This window comes from Chroicocephalus ridibundus, chromosome 6 (genome assembly GCF_963924245.1).
Source record: "Chroicocephalus ridibundus chromosome 6, bChrRid1.1, whole genome shotgun sequence".
Taxonomy (NCBI): Eukaryota; Metazoa; Chordata; class Aves; order Charadriiformes; family Laridae; genus Chroicocephalus; species Chroicocephalus ridibundus.
The window spans coordinates 40,109,804-40,134,302 of NC_086289.1; the positions used below are offsets into that span (position 1 = coordinate 40,109,804).

General features: G+C 42.9%; 1 protein-coding gene across 2 annotated transcripts in view; it reads right to left on the reverse strand.

Moving 5' to 3' along the window:
* PRKG1 (protein kinase cGMP-dependent 1) overlaps window positions 1-24,499 on the reverse strand; it is a 530,384-nt gene that overhangs the window by 153,280 nt on the left and 352,605 nt on the right. For both annotated transcript variants that reach the window (XM_063338936.1, XM_063338937.1), the window contains exon 5: window positions 12,017-12,080. In XM_063338936.1, the coding sequence (XP_063195006.1) occupies window positions 12,017-12,080 (64 nt within the window). The remainder of the gene's footprint in view (window positions 1-12,016; window positions 12,081-24,499) is intronic.

Below are 24,499 nucleotides of genomic sequence, written 5' to 3' on the forward strand. Positions count from 1 at the left end.
AGGGGAAACACCCCAGCAGTGGTTCCGGCCCCAAGGCATTGCCCATGTCCCAAGGGCGGCAGCAGCAGCCTTTGGCTCCAGGCGCTGCTGGGGTATTTCCCAGCTGGGAAAATAGTTGAGTTGAGAAAAAGTTGGGAAAATAGTTCTGGGCTCGAGTTGAGCCACGCTGGCTGCAGCTGAAACCACCAGATGCACAAATTTTAATTGTATTTCAGTTTGAATTGAATATATTGTCTTTGCTCAACATAAGAGCTGAAGGGCAACCACCAAGCCTTCGGCCTCAACTTGTCTGCAGGCAAAAGCAGCAAATAAAATTGACGGAAAAAACAGAATCCACGTACACGTTGCCCGAACGTATAGTGCAAAGCCTCTTAAAACTAGAAATAGTAAATTAATGGACGTGGGAAGGTTCAGCACATGGCTGGATCACCAAGGAGACGTTTCTTGGAACTCCTGAGTTGCACCCCCGGACCTCCCTGCTGTCCTACCTCCTACAGGAAATTGACATCCATCTTGCATGTTTCTCAAAGACAGTCTGCAAATCTGCCAGTGCAAATGACACATTACAGATTTACTTAAATCCTTTTATTTTTTTTTTTATTCATATCTATGAAACCCTGGAAAACATCTCAGATTACCAACAAAAATCAATTTCAGGTTTTGGGGGGTTTTTTGCCTTTTTTTTTTTTTCTTCCCTTTCTTTTATAGCTGTGACAGACTGTCCGAAGAATCCGCTTACAGAGAGCATAAAAATAGGCCACAGCTGGGTTTAATCCAACCTGTCAAAGACAAAAACACCTACGCCCAAAAACCTGTATAACCTGAGAGTGGTGATGGCAAGCGCAGTAGCCTTATAAATTATCATCTTATCACTAACTTACCATAGAAAGCTTTAACATCCACTCAACCCACTGTTACTGAAAATGATAAAAATGAAATACTGGAGCTTGAAGCAGCATCTCCGTAATTTTTCTTCTGTTCTGCTGAATACCATTCCATGGTGCTGCCTTCGCCACGTGCCCTGACAGCAACTGCATCATTGCTGGAGTGGCTTTTTCTGTGTTTAATTAACGAGAGGGGGATGCCTAATGCAGGGGGACAGCCTAATAAGCTGGAAAGGATGATGCTATTTGAGAGGCAGCTGAAAAACAGGCAACCGTAAAACCCTTTTGGAGGATAAACTAAAAAAAAAATAAATAAAAAAACCCCTTAAAAATCACAATACAAGCACCACACTTGAAAATTCAGCCTCGGCTTTTGCATCTTCATCACTGGGTGCTGCTGCATAGACAGGACAGCTAATATTTGATGCTAACGAGACGGTTATGGCTTCTCCATGTGGCTCCACAAGAATGTGGCAAGCTACCATTCTGCGTTAGCAGCTGAGGAAATCTCTCTTTACAACCCCAAACTCCCACCCTTCCAAGTGTCCCGCGGGATTCTTGTGGAGATTTACATTAATACATATATCCACATGCTTTGGATGGCTGCAGAAGATGTAATTCTCCAGCTGGGATGCATTTGACCTCACTTCAGTGGATTTTACAATTTGCACTGGGGGAGAAAAAAAAACAAAACAACCACCCAGATCCTGTATTTTGTGGTTTAGGAAATAAGCCCAGAGAAAAGAGCAGCAGCACTTCTGACAGTAAATTAAATAATAATAAACTCTTGCTGTCTCCGGAGGAATCCGGCTCCCTGTGGACAATACTCTGAACAAAAGATCCCTCCGATGCTGCTGGGATTTTCAGTGTGAATGCAGGCTAGTTCTGGAGAGATTTTACAATTCGTTTCGTAAAAATCATTTTTAAAGAGAGCATTGTTCACCAGCTGCATCCACTGCAAATACCCAACAGGTCCCACCATGAGAAGACCTGAAGCTGTTCATCCTGCCATCGAATCAAATGGGTGGAAGTCATGGAAAGGTCTTCACAGGCTCTCGGTACAGGGATTTCATCAGAGAAAGAGGGGTTCGGTGGCAAATGATGGAGGGGATGGGGAAGAAAAGGCAATAGAGGTTTTGTGGAGAAAGAGCAAGAGAAAGACCCAGCTGGCCCAGTGGAAGAAACTGGAAACAGGACTAGTCTCAGCAAAAACCACAAGGGCAGCAGCTAAGGTTTTAAAAGCCAGGGATGGACTTAGCCAAGACCTTGGTAGGGAAGGGGGTGCACGAGAGAGTATTTCTTGCTAAACTGGAGGCATGGCACAGCCAAACCCGCAATGCCGATGCCCACAAGACCTCATAGATCCTGCACAGCTCGGGGATGGAATATGAAGCAAAAAGGTATCCCGAGATGAACCGAACATGCCTTAAAGAATTGAAAAAACTAACCCTTAGCATGTTTTGCCAACGCTTGTCAAGGTAGAAATACCAAGCTATTTCTAAAGCAAGCGTTCCTGTCACGAGCAGAACACGAAGGCCAGCCATACAGATGCTGAACCTCTTCCCTACGTTCATTATGGTATCTACATTTTGGAGCTGGCAGAGATACTGCCATCCCCTCACACATTCCTAATAACCCCATCTTTATAGTAAAGCCTATATCCATATTTTTAGAAAGTTTTCCCTATTTACAAACCCTCTAATGCTGTTTTTCCTAAAAAAGTCCATCTGCTCTGTTGGCATAGCTAGCTCCAGCATTTTCTGCATTACACACCCTTCTAGAAAAGCAAGAATATTGAGAAAAAGGAGCCAATCACTCAAGGCCTTGATTAGACCTTGACTTTCCAGCACCTTTATTTTAACCAGCGGCACTCTGTTTTCCTCAACCATGGTCATATTAAATCAGAGAAATATTTAGCCACGTTTATCTCGGGTATTCATGAGTTTCCACTTCCCATTCCCGCATTATTCACAGAAGATATTATTTGGTTGTTTTTTGTTTGCAGAGACCCAGCGTTTCTGGTCCAAAGGCAGCTTTCTGCCCCGCTCCCACCGGACCAAAAATCAGCGTGGTGGGATGCACCTTGGGTGCCAAATCCCAAACAAGGAGAAGGGCATCAGCATCATCTCATTTAGTTTTTCTGGGTTTCACTTCTGCTAGCATGGAGTGTCCGTGGAAACCATCAAAATAATCACATGCATTTTTTAGTAGGATGGGAGAGTTAAATGGATTATTCAGTTTGGCTGCAAATTTTGATTTTAACAGACAACTTGTCCTGTTGTCCTTCAACTCGCTTTCAAATGAAATAACAGCCTCAAATCCGAATAAGAGATTACGGTCTAGTTAGACTGAACCATTCACCTGATGCAATCTTGAGTTTGCTTGCAAGCTACTTCATCAGGCCACAATTTTTTAATAACTTCTTTGTTACTTGTATGAAGAGCTTGCTAGATCCTTGTCGGTCTTGTTCTGAGCCCATAAGCTCTGCTGAAGCATTGCTAAATTGAGACCCTCAACCTCAAGGGATGCTCCAAGTGTCCTCTCCAACCCACAAAGCTTTTCTCTATCTCCATCACCCTCTAACAATAGTTTTTGCAGATCTATTAACTGCCGTGTGAAGAAACACCCTCTTCATTTCTACCACTACAGAAGAACAGGGCAATCGAGTTGGTCATCATAATATGCACATGCATGATGATGGTCCTGACAAGCATCTGCAGGGACCAGGGAGTATTTAACTCCTTTCCTCTGCTGCGATAAATTAAGCATGAGCTTATTTGTAATTGCCTTCAAATGGTCAGTGCCCAAAAGAAAGAAAAACAAAAGGAAAACTTATATCAAAGTGACACCTTTTATTCTGATGCTAGTGCTAGAGCAGCTTCTAAAGGAAGCATCGCTATAGAGTCATGTCAGCAGCTACAGAGAAATAATCGCATTTTTCTCTTTTTCTCCCTAAGACGTTTTGAAATTAGATTTAGGTAATTCATTTGCATTTTTTACTCTCATAAAAACTGAAAGAGATTGAGCTATTTTCCATTTCTATCAGCACTCCTTGTTTCTCACGCTGGAAGAAATTGCTCTCAATTCTTTGAACAGCTGTGACGTGTGGTGGAAAATACAGCATACGTGCACTATACCTACATATTCCATAGGTTTAAAGAAAAAGTTCATCAGTGACATAAGAGGAGGATACTATTCTACTCCATTGCTCTGGATGCTGCAACCGAGCACTTCATTGGACTCTTGCATGTCATTTTTTCCCAACTGCATTTTATTTTCTATTGCCTTTTTTTTTTTTCTTTTCCCCCAGCAGACCCAAAATGCTTTTTTCCTGGAACACCTGCAAAAACAAAGCTAAGTTTTCATGAACATCATTTGAAAAATTAAGCACAAATCAAGTTGAAATTTCGCCCATATGCGATTGAATCAACCGTGATTGAATGTGTTTAGTTGCCCTCACAAGCAGCACTTCTCTCACTATATTCCATAGCTCCTTTGGTAAACGTGCTACCTCAGAGCGTCACTGTAATCGGAAAAGACAAATAAAATCTTTCCTAAGATAAACAGTTTACTGTTTATTTCTAATTCCCCCTCAAATCTAACGCGTGTCCCTAAGTCAGATGAATATTTATCTGCTGTCGATCACCTTCAGTCCAGGCAGAACCTACTGTCAAGCTCTACGTAGTGACAGTTGTCACCTGCAGGATGGACCAGCAAAGGATTGCATTAGACCTGGCTTCCTTTACCTAAGAGCGATCCTCAGTCTTATTTAGGCAGCAAAAAAATACTAAGTATATTGAAAGCTAATTCATTTTGCCTATTTTTTCCTGTTCTAGTCACTGCTGCTGTGCAATTCTGTGCAAAAGGAGGACTGTAGTCAGACAGCGTTAAACGCAGGCATCCTAAGAATTTCTGATCCGTACGAATTTCACAACGCGGAGCAAAAAGGACGGTTGGCCTCTTTGCACGGAGGCTGGCCAACCACGACGGGGCTGCTCAAGCCCCCTTTTGAAGCTGAACTATGCAGTGAAACTTTCTCCAAAATTGCTCCTCTTCATCAGGAGCTGCCACTGAAGGCGGGCCACTAGCAACAGACACGAATTTTGTTTTCCATTTACCGTTTGCACCTTATTCAATTCATTAACTGAGGGGAAAAAAAAAAAAGAAAAAAAAAAAAAGAGCCGCAAGCAACCCTCATCACATAAATTTCCAGCGGCACTAATGAAATGGCTGCAGACAGGCGCCGCGATCCGTGCTTTCAGCACTTTTGAGATCACGCTCCCAAGATGCGCTCCACACGCAGCCAGGGAGCTGCAAGAACACAGATTTCAGGCTTGGCATCATCTGCCGGCGGTATTTAACACATTTCTCTTCGCTCGCGCTGCTCAAATAGTTTGGCAGCACCATTTGCCCGTGACCATATACGCGTTGGGATTAACAAGGTAGCCAAGTCAGAGCTGCCTGGGCCTGGAGGAAGCACATCACTGGCACTTGGACCTCCGTAATGCATTAAATTAAAATTTGGAAGGTTCAGTGCTTCTAGTGAAATAATTTCCCAAATGCACAGTGGGAGATATGGAGGATGGCAGATCCAGGGCCCTGACGCACTCCCAAGCCAAACTCTGGAGTTTTAGCAAGGAAAACCTAGGATGAGTTAATGAAGTGGTTTGCATACTTGATTTAGTGTAATTAGTTACATTTATATTATATTTTAAGATCTATTTTGTATTGTATATATAACAAATACTACATATTTGCAATATATCATAAAATACTATATATATAGCGGTAAAATGTAAGTGGCAAATCTATCTAGAGTTCTGGATACATGACACACAAGAAGACATTAGACATAGTTCAGGTTTGACATTATCTACGCAAAAACCATCTCTAATATTTTAGTAACCGAATTGAAATTGCATTTGTTGCTTGCTGTCGCTCCAACTGCTCAGATTCATACATATAACATCTTACATGGATTAGTACGCTAAATCCCAAACAGCGAAGGAACATCAAGTACACAGGATTTAGAGAGTGATAGTCAAAAATGCCAACGAAACCTCATTTCAGCTCCCTCCTGTGTATTTGTAACTATAAAACTTTTAAATCGCGTATTATTTTCTCCAGCTGCCCCTTCCCCCCATCTTGAAAGCCCTACATAACTCCACGGAGCTGGGACAGATATTCAGGTGGATAACAAGCCCATCCCTGACAGCTGGGCAAAGCAATCTCCTTCTTTGAAAAAGGATTAGTAGTTTGAGTCGAGGGAAAAAAAAAAAAAAAATTAGAAAAATCACCTGTAGGCCAGCAGCCGCAATGAATAATTTTAGATTGAACGGATAAGTCATCAAAATCATAAGCAACTGTAAATGGTTTCAAAAGAGACAAGGTCAAGCAACCTTAATTACACTTATTGTTACTTGAACTACTGATTTGAGATATGAATCAGTCAAGGATGTAAGCTTTACATTTAAATGACACAGAGGATACCCTTGAAAGAGGAAAAACACTACCTAAAAGGGAACCAACTTCAAGATGGAAAAGAAATCCCCATTTTTTTTCCCCCCAAAGAAAGAAGGAAAAGAGAAAGAGAGGAGATGCCAGCCAAGAGTCTCCGAGTGCTGCCCATGCCCGCTACTTGCTCACCCTCAACCACGCCAGGAACGCAGACCCCGGACCAACCTTCCTCTTCTTGCAGACATTTCAAACACCTTCTCAAGCTTGACTCTCCTCCTGCCTGACCGTTGGTTTCCCTCTTCTCAGCGTCTACTCTCCTGCCAGAAGCACTAATTTCCTCCTGCTGAGCTCTTGGAAAGCTCTTCAGAATGCACGGTCCGAGCTGAAGGCCACCGATGGGAGGTCCACCCGCTGCCAACCCACGCGCACGTCCAGCGGTTCCTACTTGCTCTCGTACACACAACCTCACCAAAAAAAGGCACCAGGCTTCAACTGGGAGCACAGCGGGGAAAAGCGCCCCCTTTGCTCCATCAGCAAAGTGCCACTTCTCTGATTCCCCCCCCCCGGCAATCACCAAGACAAAGCAAAGGTGCTTAACAGTGGCCAACCACGTGTCCTACAGGGACTCTACTACAGGGACACAAGGCACCTCTGTGTTTACCATGAGGAGTCACATCTTGAGAAATTATGCTAGAGGTTGGGCGCTTTGGGGTTTTTGTTTGATTTTTCTCCTCTATAACCATAAACATCCCTTTTTATTCTCTCACCTGCGGTGTAGCTCCTGGTAATTCGATCCACTTCTTACAGACTCCCCATCCTCCTCCCTTAAGGGTTTAATTTCATTTAACAAATGGAGTTAATCCATAAAGACTAAAAATGCTGCCAGTGTTAGAACCTTCCAGATGATCACTGGGCAAGAAACCAGACACATGTTGTCCATGTAATATTAATAGTGCTGTGACCCGGAGGGCTCTTTATGATACCTCCGAGTCCTTACAGACGCTATTTTCTCCATTTCCATGAGAAAGAGAGGTAAAAACTCTGAGACCTGAAGCTGGGGAAGATGTTCTTCCCTCTCCTCCCGTATTTCCCATCAGAGCAGCTGTAACCCTGCCTCACCTCCCAGTTTGGGGGCTGGCAGAGGGGACAGGACCCTAAATGTTGGCAGTAGTGTCACATATGAGGCCAGCACCTCAGTTGCTGTAAGTTATTCTACAGGTGTTTCGATGCATTTTAGTTTCCTTAAAAAAAAATAAAAAAAAAAATAAACCAATACTTCATTCCCTTCTGATACAAACCGCCCACATTATAATGAAGTGCCATAATGCTGCGGCTACATATTCTTAGAAAAGAGCTGTTTACTACCAAAAATCCATTTATTTTTGTGATATATAGCTGATACATATTAAGGGTGCCCAATTGAAAAACGAAAACAAACCAAAACAACTTTTTTAACTCTAAGAAAAACAGAAAGTCTGAAATCAGAAAAGACAACCATAAATTGTTTCAAAGCCTTCAAATTTGGGGAAAGAAAGGTCAAGGCTTTTGCATTTTCTCCAAAGTTTTTCAGGTTTATAAAAAAAAAAAAAGGGACTTTTAATCTTGACTGTTTATGTTCTACAGCGAGTCGTTCAATTTCCAAACAAATTCCCCTCTTTCACCCCAGGAAATTCAAATTATTCGGACGTTTCATGAATGCGCAAGACGCCACTTTTACTGTTTTCCAAAGGAGATTTGCGTGCATCCAGAGCAAAGATTATTTATACAATAAATACCAATCCAGGTATTAAATCCAAGATATGCAGTGCTCGGATGGGGGTAAGGCACACAGCTATGTTTAAGCAGCACCCCGGCGCTGTTATCTTTCCCAACTATGTTAAATCTCCAATAATTAAACATAAACGTGTTGATTTTCTTTACCAAAACATGGTACAGTGGAACTGTTTTGCCACCGGTTGAATGCTGTTAAGCAGCAGAGCTGCAAGCACACACACACCAGGGCACTGGGCAACAGGGTTTTTAGGAAGGAGCAGCTCAGGGAATGACGCTTGAAGAGTTGGGGGTGGGTCAAGAAGGGTTTTCGCAACTAAAGAAAAATATAAAAAAGCAGGCACCAAGGAAGACAAGTTAGGAAAACCCTGAGGACAATATTAAAAATGGCATTATTGAGCTCCTGGGCTCCAGTGCTACATGTTGCCTCTCACATCCCAGGCACACAGCAAGCGTGGGATGATATGCACCAAGCTATGAAAAAATATAGAGAACAGTTGTTCTCCGTACAGAATAACTGATGAATTTGGGTCCTTCACCCCTTGCACAGCATGAGCACCGTTAACCCTTGCTTCCCCACCTCTCCCAAACGGCTCCCCCCTGCCAATAGCTTAGTTTATGGGAAGTGGAGGCTGAGCTGACTATAAACGCACGCATTCATTTTGATCCAGCATCCACTAATTTAACCCTTTCTTCTCATCCTACCCCATACTTTGGACAAATCTCGCAGGAACTTTGCATCAGATGGGTTCAGGGCAAACAATCGCAAGCGATTGGAAAAGACCATCCTACAGACAAACCTCATCTCCTCAAGGCACCACGCTGCCAACATCTAAGTGAAAACAAGAATTAAGTCTTGAGCTGCAGAAACGTATTATTTGTTGTGTCATGCATTTTGTTTGGCAAGCACAAGGATGAACAACGCAGAGACGGCGTTATAACCAAACTAAAATCAACCTCTGTGCTGGAAGGGACGCTGGGCTTCCCACTGTGGTGAAAAATCACTGCGGTCGTTACGCAACAGTTGGAGAGATGTTAATAAAGTCAGCTATAAATTACATTGATGCTTGTTAATACGTGACGTTAAGAAATATTAATATCATTTTTAAAATGTAATGGAAGGAGACAGAAGGGTCAGGTTTGGGTAAAGCTGTGCCAGGATGCGATTCCTAAATCCTGGGACTGGGGCTACAGGAGCAACCTAAAGCTGCTTTGAGATCGGTACCAACTGCAATGATCTACAGCTGGAGAAACCTCCACCCCCAGAATAAGGTCTTGGAACCAGGGTAAATTATAGCCCTAGAAAGCTAATTCCTGGGAGGTTTCTTGCCAAAACCAGAGCATGTCGGTAGCTTGGGTTTGAATGTGCCAAAACTGAACTCAGCAGACTCGTGTCTATTCTCACCTATAGAAATTATGAGCAATTTCATTGACGGGAGTGATCTTGCACAAGTCAGAAGCCACTGCAAGAGAAAAGGAAATACTCCCAGGTGTTGTTAATTCTCAAGTTATCCAAGGAACTTGTAGAATTTCCAGCAATTCTAGAAATGAAATTATGTTATCAAACACGGGCCTTTTTTCCTCCTGTCTTCATAACGCCATTTCCAAGTCTGATTTGGATAATGGGTAATTAAACCAGTTTTTTTTTTATCTTGTTTTCTGGATTTTAACTAACAGTTTTTAGAAATTATTCAAAGAATGTAGGAGAGAAATGTTACATTATTCACAGCAATGTATCAAAAGAAAAACTGTACGAAATCTTGACATGAAGAAAGAGCTTTTTCTTTCCCCCCTGCCTCAAACTGTGCCAGATCAGCCACTTTTATGCAATCCTTGTTACAGCAACAGAGAAGGTAAAATAAAGTTATTGCTGCTTAGTTCCAATAGGTTAGACACTGTTAAATACAAAAGGTGTAATATCACAGTAAACAGATTTTTTTAGTTTATGTACAACATGGAAGACAAACACAGAGAATAACAAGGGTGATTCCAAGTAGGAAACTGGGACCTATATCCCAGTACAGACTGGGATGATCAGCCTCTCTTGCCATAAGATCCACCCTAAGGGTATGGAGTTATCCCCACAGATGCTGCTTCTGTGCCTCAGTTCTTCATTGCTATTCATTATGATGCCCCCCCCCCGCCCCCGTCATGAAACTTTGAAGTCAGTAAGACTTCTCTGGGGACACTTATTCTTTTCCCTACCTCTTGGTAAGGAGCTTAATGCCGGTTACACGACGCAAGCAAATAAACTATCTGTTTCTGGTTAGGCATGTGGTTACGAGATAGGGAAATTTAATTCCTAGCATATCGAGTTAATATACCTCTTTTCCCTAAATCAGAACACTTCTCCAGCAGCAAAGGAAATAAAGCTTATCTATGAATATGCAATTATTCTGTATGACAAACAGCTGATTTGTTCGGATTACAGAATTTATCTGTATTCTAAATAAAAAGGCAAAGAAATAACAATGTCCTATCAATGCTCTGGAGAAAACATAATCAACTTAAATGTCAGCAGCCCTGTTTTTTAAAAAAATCAATGGCAGAGGTGATACACACGAACATTTTTCTATAAGCACAGTTATTAGGCTTGCTCAAGATGGCAAGGCACGTATGAGAAAAACCAACAAGGAATGAAAATAAAATACTGTTGTACATAGAGAATTCCTGCAGTTAAATCATACAGGGCTATGTTTTGAAATGGTTTCTGAACAGTTTCTGTAATGTTTAATCACATGCGATTCTGCAGGCCCAGAACAGAGCGCTATGTGAATAAACCCTGTGGACAAACTGCCTGCAATGCCATTCAAATATTTTACATCCATTTTACACATTTACTTAACAGGGCAAGGTGGGGGTTTTTGATTCGTTTTGGGGGCTGGGGTGGTTTTTTTGTGTGTGGTAGGGTGGGGGTTTTTTGATTATTTTTGTTTGTTTTTTTTTCTTGGTGTCTTTTGTTTTTTTAAAAAATACAAGAAATTGAAGACAGGCTGAGAGAGTTGGGGTTGTTCAGCCTAGAGAAGAGAAGGCTCCAGGGAGACCTCAGGGCCCCTTCCAGTACCTAAAGGGGACCTACAGGAAGGATGGGGAGGGACTCTGGATCAGGGAGGGGAGCCATAGGACGAGGGGGAACGGTTTCAAACTGAAGGCGGGGAGATTTAGATTGGATATTAGGAAGAAGTTCTTTACACTGAGGGTGGTGAGACACTGGCCCAGGTTGCCCAGAGAGGTGGTGGAGGCCCCATCCTGGAGACATTCAAGGCCAGGCTGGATGAGCCTCTGAACAACCTGATCTAGTTGAAGATGTCCCTGCTGACTGCAGGGGGGTTGGACTAGAGGGTCTTTAAAGGTCGCTTCCAACCCAACACATTCTATGATTCTAAGACTCATTAAAAGCCTGATGCTAATGAGATACTAGTTACAGCCAGGTAGGCAAGGCACAACTCCACCCCGACCATCAAATATCTCAACACATCTTATGTCACCCCTCTCTGCTGTAACTCTTACAGTGGCCGCTTTTCCATGACACCTCCTTTAAGGCATGATACTGCCCTCCAACATAAGCGTCCCACCAAATTTGAAAGGAGATGATCTTTTCACACTCCCCCTTCTCCATCACTCAACCAGGGGCTGGAGAAGAAGATTTCCCTTCTGCACACTGCTGGAAATGGTTGTTTCGCTCCCCAGTTGGATAGAAATCCAATTAAAAATACATAAGCCCTGTTCAAAACTGGATTCATTTTTCACACAGCTCCTCTCATCGTCTCAACGTGCTGGAACAGCCAACCATAACTGGGAGCAAAACTGTGAAGCTGTTCTTTTGGAAAAAGAGAGCCTGGATATTGCCAACAGAAGGCTCGCAGACTCTGAACTCATTAGCTCTCAAAATTAAAAGCACTTACCTCTTCAAGGACATCTGCAAGCTTACTAAGTATCTCCTCAGGAAGGCTCTGGAATGTGGGAACACTGCAATACAAGAGAAACCTCGATTAATAGATCCCTCTATGCAGGTCATAAGTCTAGCTGCATTTCTCTCATCTATCTTCCAGAGATAATTTGCCCTCATCGTCTAGGGCTGAACAAGCATTCCCCAGAAAAGCGGCATATAATGGAAATCTGATCTTCTTCTAGCAGCCAAGATGTATTTTGTGATGACGGGAGACCACTTGTGGTAAACATCTGGAGAACCACTCGTAAAGCTGGTAATCAACTAAGAATCAGTTAAGGATTTACTGCAATTAATCTTTGCTGCAAACCTACTCAGTCACATGTATGACTGGGCAAATTTTTTCCTGGTCTACTTCCATCCCACCAGAAATAAATAAATAAAAAGGGCAGAAAACAGAAAAGATCAGCTCTAACCAGCAACAGATAAAAGATTGACTGAAGCCACACACAGACATAAAAAATGCAAAGCACAGAGTTGTGAAGGGCACGGGGTCAGCAACAAACTAAGGACTGTTAGAATTATTGAAGACCTTATCAGGAGTTTTACATCCAAGTTTGGTTGTTTTCTTTTGCCAAAAAGGAAACTTCTGCTCTTGTTTGGTAGCAAAGACCTCAGCAAAGGTCTCCTAGGCCAGGCTGGACCTGCCAGTCAATGTAAGGGGGCAATGCAGCAATAGAGAACCCACCAGCCCAGGGTTCACAGGACTGAGATCGAATTCGGTCTGGGGCAGGATGAGGGATATGCAGTTGGGTCTCCAAATCTCCTGCAAGTACTCTGACCTTGAAGCTGTATCTCCACTACTCTACAGGCTGGCAGCGAGGTTGTGGAGTTTCGCCTCCTTGAAGATACTCAAAAGCCATCCGGATGCAGCGCTGGGCAACCAGCTCTAGCTGGCCCTGCTTGAGCAGAGAGGTTGCACCAGATGACCTCCAGAGGTCCCTGCCAACCTCAATCAGTCTGGGATTCTGCAATACCTTGGTCTCTCATTCTCTATTTTCCATAAAAAACTTGATGTTCATCAATATTCCCAAGCAATGCTAAATGAAACACATAGGCACCATGTATGTTCCAAAGGAAGGAAAGCAGTGCTGTAACGGCTTTAATTAAAAACACCTGTCATCCGTAGACTAATTAGCAATGCATCTACACGCAGTGTTAGTGCAAGCCCGGCACCGATATGACAGAGCTCTACAGAAGCTGTTTACAAGAACAGTTAGTTCACAAGTTGCTTTATCACAGTCCGTTACATGGTGTAAACACATTTCTACGCCCTTAATATTAAACTGAGGTCCCCAACGCGTTGCTCCAGTTTCAGGAACGTTGATGATCAAGTGGAAAGCGAGAAGGGAGAGGGCTGTTGGGAGGAGTTCCCTGCAGAGAGGTGAATATAGCCCAAAATAAATCATGTTTTTCCTTTCACAGGGGGTTTTGCTTTTTACTTTGGATCACATAACTGCATAAAAGGTATTCTCCACATTGTGGGGAGCTAAAAAATCCAAACCCATACATTTTTTGCAAACCTGAACTCTGGAGAGCAAGTCCTGGCATATGCCTTTGGGGTAATCATAAGCCCTAAACTAAACGCCTTCTGGATGCACAATTTGGCGGCTTCTTCTGCACCCAGAGCAAACCCAAACCCACCCAAGGCCTAAAGACCTTGCAGAAGGCTTGAGAGCAAAACCCAGTATTTTGTCTGGGGCCAAGCATGAAGTGCCCGGTGAACTTGATTTGTGAGCACAATTAAAGCAGGATTTGCTTTTATTAGCTTAAACACATGCTATGCTGCAGTGGAATTAAGAAAGTTTGGAAACCTTCATTATTTGTTTAAACAAAAAACAACCCTAAATATCTTCAGCTGAATGTATTAAACAATAATAAGACAGAACTGGCCAACTAAGTGCAGAAAAATATGATTGTTCATGTTCTCAATAATATCCTTTGTTTTTTCCTTGGGAAGCTCTCTTTTTCACTGGAACGCGTGGTCCACAGTGTAAGAAGTGCAAACAGAAACAACTAAAAAGGAATTACACGAAGTATAAAATGAAAGTTCATTATCCCAACCCTAGCACTCCCAAATGAGGAATAAACTGATAGAAGAAGATAATGCTCCCAGACATCTGGACAAATTTTACTGTGGTTGCACCATTACACTCCGAAATTGGGGGAGAATGCATCACGGCATATTTTTTACAGATAATTATGTCTGTGCAATCCAAGAGAGGGTAGCAGAAGACATCCATTATAAACCAAACACGTGAGAAACAGGGAAACAGCATATGAGCTCTGAACAAGTTATAAGTCTTCCTACTGAAAAACTGGAATATTAAATAAACAAGGGAATTTTCCTAAAAGAAACGCTTACTGCTTTAGCACAGCAAGAGATGGGAAAATCAACTCGTTGACAAAACAAACTCCATCTACATCACAAACTCCAACAACAGCACATCACATCCAATTAATATCACAGATTTGTGGCGGTTTATGATGGGCCAGTGCCCTTCTAACCAGCTAGAAGTGACAACCCAGGCAAATTATATTTGAGTCTCATAAGAAAAGGTCTGCCAGGACTGCCCATCACTTTAGTACCAAAAAAACCCTGTACTGAACAAATGCCTTTATAAAACAGCAGAGAGAAAGCATTTATTGACCTGTTAAAAGATGTCACAAATTCAGGCCAATAGAGCTGATGATAAGACTGAGAGAAGAACGAGATTTGAAAACATGCTCACGGGTATAAGACAGTATCGAATGCTTGACTTGACTCTCCAGCCCAATAAAAACAGACCCCCCACTCTCTCCATGACAGCATTAAACACATTCTTAAAACAGATTCTTGCTTTCCTCCAAAAATCTGCCTGTATTATTTAAAGATTTGCATAGAAAAAGCAATGTTTGGGAGATTATAGCCACAGAGGTATTTGCGCTCAAAGGAAAAACAGAGCCTCAGCTCTAGCGGGAGAGCTTAGAGGAGAACAGCTAAGCTGCAAATGGCTGCGAGCGGCAAAACACACGCTAGGAAGACAAACAGGAGGAGAAGACTCAAAGGAAGTCTTTGAAAACGCTGCAGCACAGCAAGAGGTAGAGAAAAATTACATTCCGTTTTCTACGGTTTTGTGAAAATAGACAAAATATACAAAAGAGAACATTCATCACTTGGATTTGGAGGCATTCGTTATTTATGGTAGAAGAAATCACCGCAAACGCAGCTTCATCTCACCAAGAAATGACTCACTCTGTGCCTAACAAAGCAGGATCAAGTAAACCCAGACTTTCTCCGGCAAGTTCTGCTCCAACTGCTTCTTAAAACCCATCAATAATGAAGATTTTAAAACATGCGTGCCATCTGCTCTAGATGGTAACAACTACTACAGCTAGAAAAGAAAGACGTATCTAATGTGGAGGTCTCCCAACAAAGTTTAAAACTCATGACTCTCCTTCCTACCTGCAGCACACACGAGGAACTTCTTTCCGCTTTTCTCCACGACCATCTCTGACTTTGCGCAGGAACTATGTCTCTTGTAGACTAAGCACTCGCGGCTTGCTCAGCATTTCCTACAAGCCTGGTTACCCAGTCCTCCTGAGGACTTCCTCCAGCTGCTTCTTATTCCAGGTAACCAGGAGCAATTTCTCTACCTACACTGAATATACTATTGAGAAATTGCCCTGAATGGAGAAGATCTGGACTCCAACACACCCGTGCTAAGGGGGGAATCAAAACCCCATCTTTTTCATCCTAAGCGAATGCCTTGATCGCGCCTGGGCCTAAGAAGGTGACCAGGGCTTTTTCTGCTGCCTAATCCTTTAAACGTATTTTAAGAGGGACTGGTAAAGCACTTAATTGCAGAAGAGGCTCCAGCTCTGCTACAGTTTCCCCCATGAAGCAAACTTCTGAACGGTGATCAGTGCACTGATTAGTCAAAAAAGCACCCCCAACTATAAGTGATGAGGTTATGGAATAAAGCTAGATATGGAATAGACATGCTTTCACAACTGACGTTCTGCTCACCGGCAGCCCCCCTTGTTCCTCAAAGTTATTTATGGTGATATGGGTCTTAAAAAGTATTTCTACCAAACTATTTACGCCTATTTATAGGCCCCTTCTGCAAAGGTACAGTCCAAGATGCGCATGAAGATCCAGGCCACCCTACAAGGTAGCATACAACAAGGCAAACCGCATGCCTCACTTAAGGAAATTGAGTTTTAACAGCAAATGCCAATAAGCCTGATTTTTTTTTTTAAAATCAATCCACAAACATCACAATGCTTTATCACAAAAGATGTGTGACCACCATCGCGGGTAACAGGACGAGGAGCGACCTCCGACCTTCTCCAGTCTCCCAGCTGCAAGCCTGGTTAGACTCTCCTTTGAGCTCCAAAAGGAGAAGTAGCTGCACTGGTGGAGGGGCTGCTCCCACTGGCAAGGAGAGGTGACTTTCTGCTGGCTATATTCCAGGTGATTCAGCTACGGAATATTTCGTAGGGGATGACAGTCCCTCTACCCAGCAAGGGCACCGTGGGGAATTGCTCGCTGTCTGCAGGAACAGCAGAGCAGCTACGCCAGTTGCTTCCCAAAGTGCCACATTTTCACAGAGAGCTCGACATGCTGAACAGAGGCTGCCAAAACAGGGGAAACCAGCTGTGCAAAAATGTCCACGTTGAATCTCCGCCCTGACACAAAAGCAAAGACGTGCCCAGCCTGAAGGCGTTGGGAGGAGGCGTTAAAGGTCAGGTTTCCGTCCCTGGTGATCTGCAGTCACTGAGCTGCTCTCAACTTTTAGGTAGAAGCAACATCTGCCATTAGTAACGCTTTGATTCATCCTTTTGATTCAACCCATGGGATTGCTCTCGCACTAAACCAGCAAGGGCTTCCAAATAATCCTGGCTGTAACCCAAGGGGTTGATTTTACCCTAAAAAACACTTGGTGGCAGAGATGCCGGCACTCCGACTCTGACACACATGAAAACTTTGCAGACTGTCTTCTTTCTTCAGCCCAACACAAAAGCAGCTATTCACTTTCTAAATGCATTTCAAGATGCATTCCCCAAATTTTTGAAGGCTGTTCATTGAAAGTGTTCATCCAGCTTTGCAGTCGTCGGCAGACGGTCCTGGTGGGTTAACTCTGAAACAAACCCTTTATCTTTTATTATTGGTTGGCACCATAACAAATGCAGTTGTTGTCACTGTTCTCTGCCTTGGGCCAGACGGGTAAGCGTAGTTTAAAAATCAAAACAGATCAGTAAAAGGAAATGAAGTCTGTCTGCATTCCCTGAAACTCTTTTTTTTTTTTTGCACCCAACTGGAACGAAGGTTGAAAAATGCTAGCATCCTTGCTTTACTACATTTAGCATGCCCCTACAGTGCCGTCTCTCTGCTCCAAAGAAACTGAGGCCAAACCTTACCTAGCAGAAGCTGAGGAATGATTCAGGATACTCACAAAACCTCCTGTTTTGAATAACTCAAGCTGGAAATGTTACGTACAGGCAGCCGCCCACTGGCCATCAAGTTGTGTCAGGTAGGGACTGCTGGCCCCATGAGGATCGTGGTGTTAGAAAAAAAAGACCTAAGAAATGTGTTTGCAGCTTTATTCATGAAAGTTTACAAAATGTTACTGTGCAATCTTTCATGTTGTCTTCTCTTTGCCTTCTTAAACTGGGACATGTTGCACCAGAGAATCCCACATAGTCCCACCCTTCCCGTGTTGACGTGTGTCCTGAGAACTGGTCAGGACTGGTTAAAGTGGGATCTTGCAGATAGTTTCAGAAGGAAAAAATAAAAAAATCTCAATTTCTCCTACACTACATTTATATCTTAGGGGACAGCTCCAGTCACGTTAAGTTAATAAAGCCACGCAGAGCAAAAAAAATGCTGATGATGGAATAAACCCTAACCCAAACAAGGAAGGCAAAGAGCAGAAGTGCAACGCAAGACCTGCCTCTATGTTTTGCATCATCACATATGTGGGATTTCATTCCAGTACTTTAAAAATACATTTCCACCCTGGTAAGCAAGCTGCATGCTGAGTTTCAGACCATCAGCAAAACCATCTCCCAGGGTGCTCGGAGATGCCAATTATTGGATTATCTTGTGTCGCAAATGCCCGGCACTGCCAGAGCACTGAGATCATCCAGTGACTGGACTGTGGATCAGCTTGCTGGGGAGAAAATGCAAAAATTTTGGAGGAGGTGGTAGGACAGGGAATCTCTTCGGAACAGGGAGAACAACTGGCAAGTAGCGCTTGAGGCCAACACAGCTGCTGGATGCCTCTGGGCAAGAGCCAGCAGGGCAAGAGGCAAGTGCGTGGATGGAGTGAGGGGCTGGTATATTCATTTTGTCTTGCATCAAAATACAGTTCCTCTTTTCCGTCAGATTAACAGGTATTATTTGGTGGATAAACTGTTGGGCTTTTTCATATGTAGCACCCACCGCAACAGAAGTGGTAGTAAGTAAGTTCAGAAAAGGTGTATTTTGTTTTCCAGAAACTCAATCCTTACCTTATTAGAAATGTAATTGACAAGACAAGGCTAGTTTTCCTGAAGCAATTTAAGCTCATCTTAAGCAATATTAGAGAAAAATAAGAAAGGGAGATAGAGAGCACCAGTCACTCCTGCTCGCATTAATTACACTTACGTCTGGCCTGGAAAGCAGCTCCTACAGTGCAGCTCTTAGGAAGAGAGAACAGATTTGCTCTGCAGGTGCTGCAGGCGACTTGTCTGCTATGTAAAGCTAAAAAAAAGCATTAAAATAATTTGCAATTGTTAATCTCGGAGAGGGTGAAAATGTTGCAGCTACAGGTTTAAAGCTCTGCCACTCACAACACAGATCAATAAACTGGTAAATAAACTCTGGAAAGGGGTTTGTAGTAATTTCTCTCCCAGACGTCTGGCTATACACTAAGAACTCCTACACATATGAAAATGGGAGAGACGCAGAAAGCAAACAAACTGATCTTCTTCCTTATGAGCAAAAGACTGAAGTAAAGCAAGTGTGAAGGGATGCATTTTTTTCCTCTTGCGATGAAAGGCTAATAACGACGCTAATGGATTAAGCGGGCTGCTGACATCACTGGCCAGAACGCTGATTTCACTGCAGGGAACGCACACAGGGCATGTAAAACCATCGGAAAAGGATGCGATTGCACACCCTGTTTTGGTCCAGACTCCGTTTATGCTCAATAAGCTGCTCAGGTACTCTGCAGTATGATTTTCCCTTGCTTCTGTCATTCCTTGCCTTTCCCTGACAGGGGTTCATCATCAGAGACAACCCTCCCACTGCATCTCATTTTGCAGTCACCGGGGAGATTGTACAATTTTAAATGAAATTAAATTGTTGCTGTCATGATGAGAGGGGAAAGAGGGAAATTAGCAGGTATGTAAAACCCCTTCACCCATTTTACATGCATTCACTCAAGAGCATCCATCTTGACCAGGACAACTGCTCCCAAAGAGCTACAAATGCTCAACAGCAATGACTACTTTGGAAACATCATTACCCTTTAAGAGGCACAGTTTTGGTTACTCATCTCAAAACAGAGGATTCATACCTTTTGCCAGCCTACAGAGGAAACCTATACCTGCTATCACCCTTTGAGTACGTCATGGGATTTTTTCCGCCGTAGCTGTTGGTATTTCTTCCCATTCGCAAATCAAATTATACCTATAGTCCTCAAGGAAATCTTCCGTAGCTTCCAACTCACCCGTCTTTTCCAACATTATTATATAGGTTATTAAAAATAATAGCTGTCGCAAGAAGCCTCACACCCCTGTACCCTGTGTGTTTCTTGTTTCTATGATCCTGCATTCACAATACAGACAAAATTAATTTGTCCTTGGCTTGCAATGTAATTATTACCTCTTCAAAACAGTCTACTGTCAAGGAGTTTCTCTCCAGCATTTTTTCCCCATTCTCTAGGAGATTTCATGGGAAATGAACCTTCACCCTTCAGCATCTGTGGACAATCCCGGAGCGGGCGCACCAAGACCCAGTTCTGCTTCTGCGCCTTGACTGAAACTACAAATGCATCACTGCAGCACTGGAATAAAGTCAAATAAAACCCAGTATCTCACACAAGATGCTAATGCCGTGCCTAGAAAACGAAAGACTTTTGTGACTGGCTCTCATGCTGTGTCTCAAAAGGGATCCTTAAACACCGATCAATATTTTGAAGACATGTAGACTTTAAAGAAGTGACAAGTCGCATTTGCATGCATGGTCTGTTTTGTCCCATTCCTCCAAACTGGGTATTTACAACATCTTCAAAACCGATTGGAGCCAGGCATTTTGTCTCTAACAGATGCCTACTGCACTTGACAGCAAATTGTCATAATAATATCTTTTTCACGGAGACACTGACAATACTGTTTCCAAAGCACAGACCTTGTTTTGCAATGTTCACTGCTGGTGTAAGGCTGCTTCCCGCCTCCCTCCTTTTAACCGTCACCATTAAATGAACGTATTAAAAAGATTACCATAGTTTTCTGTCTTCACAATTACATATACAGAAAAGAAAAATACGCTGGCAATGTTTTTAAGGTCATCTGAATAACAAGCGTTGCACGTTCTCCTGGGCAACTTCTTCCAACACCCACCAAACCAAAGGGACCTGAGAACTGGGTCCCTAACAGTGAACTTCCAAAGAAAAATGGCTCCCTTACGCAGACGTTGACTACACAATTAACTATACAATCCACAAAGCAAGCATTAAAATATCTAAATATCATCTTTTTTTTTTTGTTATTGTTAATTACTAAAAGAAGAGTCAGAAAACTTTTTGCACTATAAAAAAATTAATATAGAATAAAAAATATAAGGAAACCCTGTCTGAGACATTCCTACGCAGTGAGTTGGCAGGGGTGACCCTGTGGTTGGCAGGCACAGTAAAAAGCAGCAGAACTGGCTTCGGGGACAATCTTGAGCTCCTTACTCTGGATCAATATATCTTGAGATGATTTACTGAGGGACAAGTCCAAACAAAATCACTTTTGATCAGTAGGTGATCACCAAGAATAGTCTTCCAGGTATTGACTTAGTTACCTCCTCCAAAAAGAAATCAGCTATGAAAAAGACACCAGAGTTCAGAACAGTTTGATCCTCCTCATGGCGGAAACCCAGGACAACTGCAGTTGCATGGCATTATGAGAATGGCCCCACGTAAATTGACCTCAAAGTGCTTGACAGAGGCATTTGAAACCTTCCTACAGACAAGCAGTTTTGGTACAAACCCCAGGTAACACGAGCAAGCACTGCAAGACATCTAGGACATCTGAATGAGCCCAATCCAGTAATTCTAACCCAACACACTGATGGGTAAAAAACCCTTCCTCCTAATTTCTAGCCTGCACAGCCACGGGGCAGCATTGAGTAATTACTACTCAGCTGGAGACAGAAGAGGAACACTGACTTCGAGAATTGCCCGAGGCAAAAATACACAGCCAGCAAAACCCTTCCTATTTTAAGTGAAGTCATTCTGTTGGCAGTGTGCTCATTTGCTGGTCGCAGCGGAAAGGACAGCACACGCGTTATTGATTTGGGGGTGTAATTCGGGACATTTATCCTCTGCGAAGCTCTGAAGGCTAACAGATGGTAGCTCGTCTTAATTCCTTATTTCTAATGGCTTTTATTCATACTCTTGGGAATGCTACTGCTGTTGCTCTTTGCCTTTTCACAGAAGAGCTCTGTTTTCTCTGAATGCCTTTTTATAGATGTTATAGGGATCTTTGCCTGAGTTGAGTTTGGATCTACTTGAAATGTGTAATACTACATGTTTTAGGAGGCCAAACACCGTTAAAATGCCTCTAAAGCTCACCCCTCTCCAGGATAAGCCTGGCAAAGAGAAAAACAATTTAACCTTAGAGTTTACAATGCTGTTGATTTTCTTCTCCCCTTAGTAAAACCCTTCCATCTTGGGAATGCAGAATTTGCTATGCGCTGTAAGTCTCCGTAGCATTTTTCTGGTGTGCTGAAAATAGAACGCAGCTGAAAATGAATTAAATGTTGACGATTTTCAAGTGGCTCAGATTGTATTGGAGAAATAATCAAATAAGCTTGGCAGATTTGAAATAAGGTTTGAAAATTCAATTGTTTAGGAAAACATAATCTTGGGAATATTACAGACAGGCAACCAATATAATGGGTAACAAAAACCCCAGCCCAAACAAAAAAAAAATGTGCCATGAAGACAATTTCAATTATTCAATACAACTGTTCAGTTGCTGTCACACAATCTTTGCTTAGCGCATCCTCTGCGTTTGCTCAAAGAACAGCCCGTCTCGGGGCTGCAACCCTAAAACCAGCTCCCAGATTCTTGATTAGAAGATATCTCTGTTAAGACCAAGTGCAACCCTACCCCCAGGCTCATCCCAAAGTCCCCGTCAGGAGCACGGCGCCCAACCCACATAACCCTCCAGCTGGAGCGTCTCGGGTTTGGACGGGTGTCAGTGCGAGCACAGACCCAGCCACGTGGACATACCGTGATCCACCGCGCACCCCAGGTACAAAGTGGTTTGGAGAACAGGGGAAACTTTTTGGCAGGCAGTAAGCAGCGAGACCGACCAGCCATGGGTTGGTTGGTCCGTGTAATGGCCACTCTTGTGCCAGAGGGGAAACTCTCAGGAAGTTTTGTGATGGATCCAAAGCATGTTGGATCTGTCCCCACCTGAATGGCAACAGATGTTTAACTTTCCTCTACGCAGCACGTCCTATTTTTCCATTAATTTTTCCGCTGCAACAGGAAAGCTTCACTAACTTCTATCAATTTGTTTAATTAATTGCTAATCAACAGATTACAAAAGTTCAGCACATTACACAAACGCCTCTGTATCCCAAGAACGAACCTCCATGGGCACGCTGCTACGTCAGTCCTTCTGAGCTGACCCAGGACGGAGATCATTGATACTCAAGGATCATTTGCCGGTGGTTGAACCTCTAAACCTTTTCCACTGGTCATGTTTCCAAAGAGGGATAAAGACAATATTAAAACTTGAGGTTTGGGAACTGTTAGTGGGTACTCCATGAGCCAACGTGGTTGATATTTAGGCAGAAAATTATACACGGAGAAGGCAGGGGACAATTTCAGGAGTTCTGTTGCAGACAAGAAGCAAGCAGAACGCAAACCTGACCCCGAAATTAGCCCGCAGGTATGTCAGTGAAGAAGAAAGGACAGGGGTGATGGATCTAAAAGGTATGAATCATTTTTGGTGCTGAATCTTTGCCCTGAGGCCTGTAGCCCAGGATATGCCTCACGGCCCCTTTTTGCCCGTGGCAGCACCCAGCGAGCCTGGCTATGAGCAGAGCCTGTCCTCATCAAACAGCGAATATAGCCCCCCATCAAAAATTACTTTTAAAATATAATTTATGCCAGTCAGCTTTCTTTTCATAGAAAGAAGGTTGTAATGATAAGATGATGGCTCTGGCTTACAATGGCAAATGTGATTATTTACTGTATGTTGATTTATTCAAGGCCACATGGCATCTTGATTAAAATGTCATTATATATGTTTAGAAGGAAACACTTCAGATTAAAATCTGACTCACTGACAGATATGAAAATACAGTTAAAAGAAGTGAGCAACAGCTGCTGAAAGCACTTCCTATAAATCCATCTCTGTCATTTCTATTTTATTCATTATCATTCCTCAAGTTTGCAGATGAGGCAATTTACTCCTCTCAGGTGATTAACGTCTAACAAAATGTCCTTTAATAGTCTAAGTATTCAATAACTCATTTTTGGAACAGGCACGCAGATCACAGCCATGGCATCAGAGCAAGCACGTAAGCATTGACTTAAAACAAGGTAGCCAGGTCCTCCCCAAGATCCTCCTTCAAAAAAGTTCCATTAACATTCATTGAAATAACAAATTTATCATTTGATATGGATTCAGTGTAATTTTCACCTACATGGGAGAAAGATCAGACAATGAAGACCATCTTACATGCGAAGGAAAGCAAGCTCCAGTGGAATTAGAAATCAGATAAACTGAGATTTTTATCTCACTTCCCAGTTTCTAGCAATAAAGGAAGTACTAGAACAGCAGTATCTGGGACAGAACCATCTTCACCTGGGAAAGCTGGATGTTTTCTTATAAAGACGTGCTTTTTCCTTTCTCTAATAACAATTCAGTGGCATGTGTCTATAGAGGTTGTAATGGACCTCAGTGGCTTAGGGAGACTGTCGCTTTTCCATTGTCCCTTCGGCATCCAGGATCCCGTGAAGACAGCACTGAGAAGGGTTTGCTTATGAAGGATGGGAACGTATTGAAACACGTCATCTTGTTTAACTTGTCATCTGAGAACACAGAGGAACAAAACTTCCTGGATTTCTGGTGCCATTTGGAAGGGTAAATCCCATTAGCCTGGACCTGTAAATCCAGTCATGGATTGGAACCCTGGTTTTCTCCAAGGGAGGATCCAGGAGATGCTGAGCATCTCCTTTCCCTACGA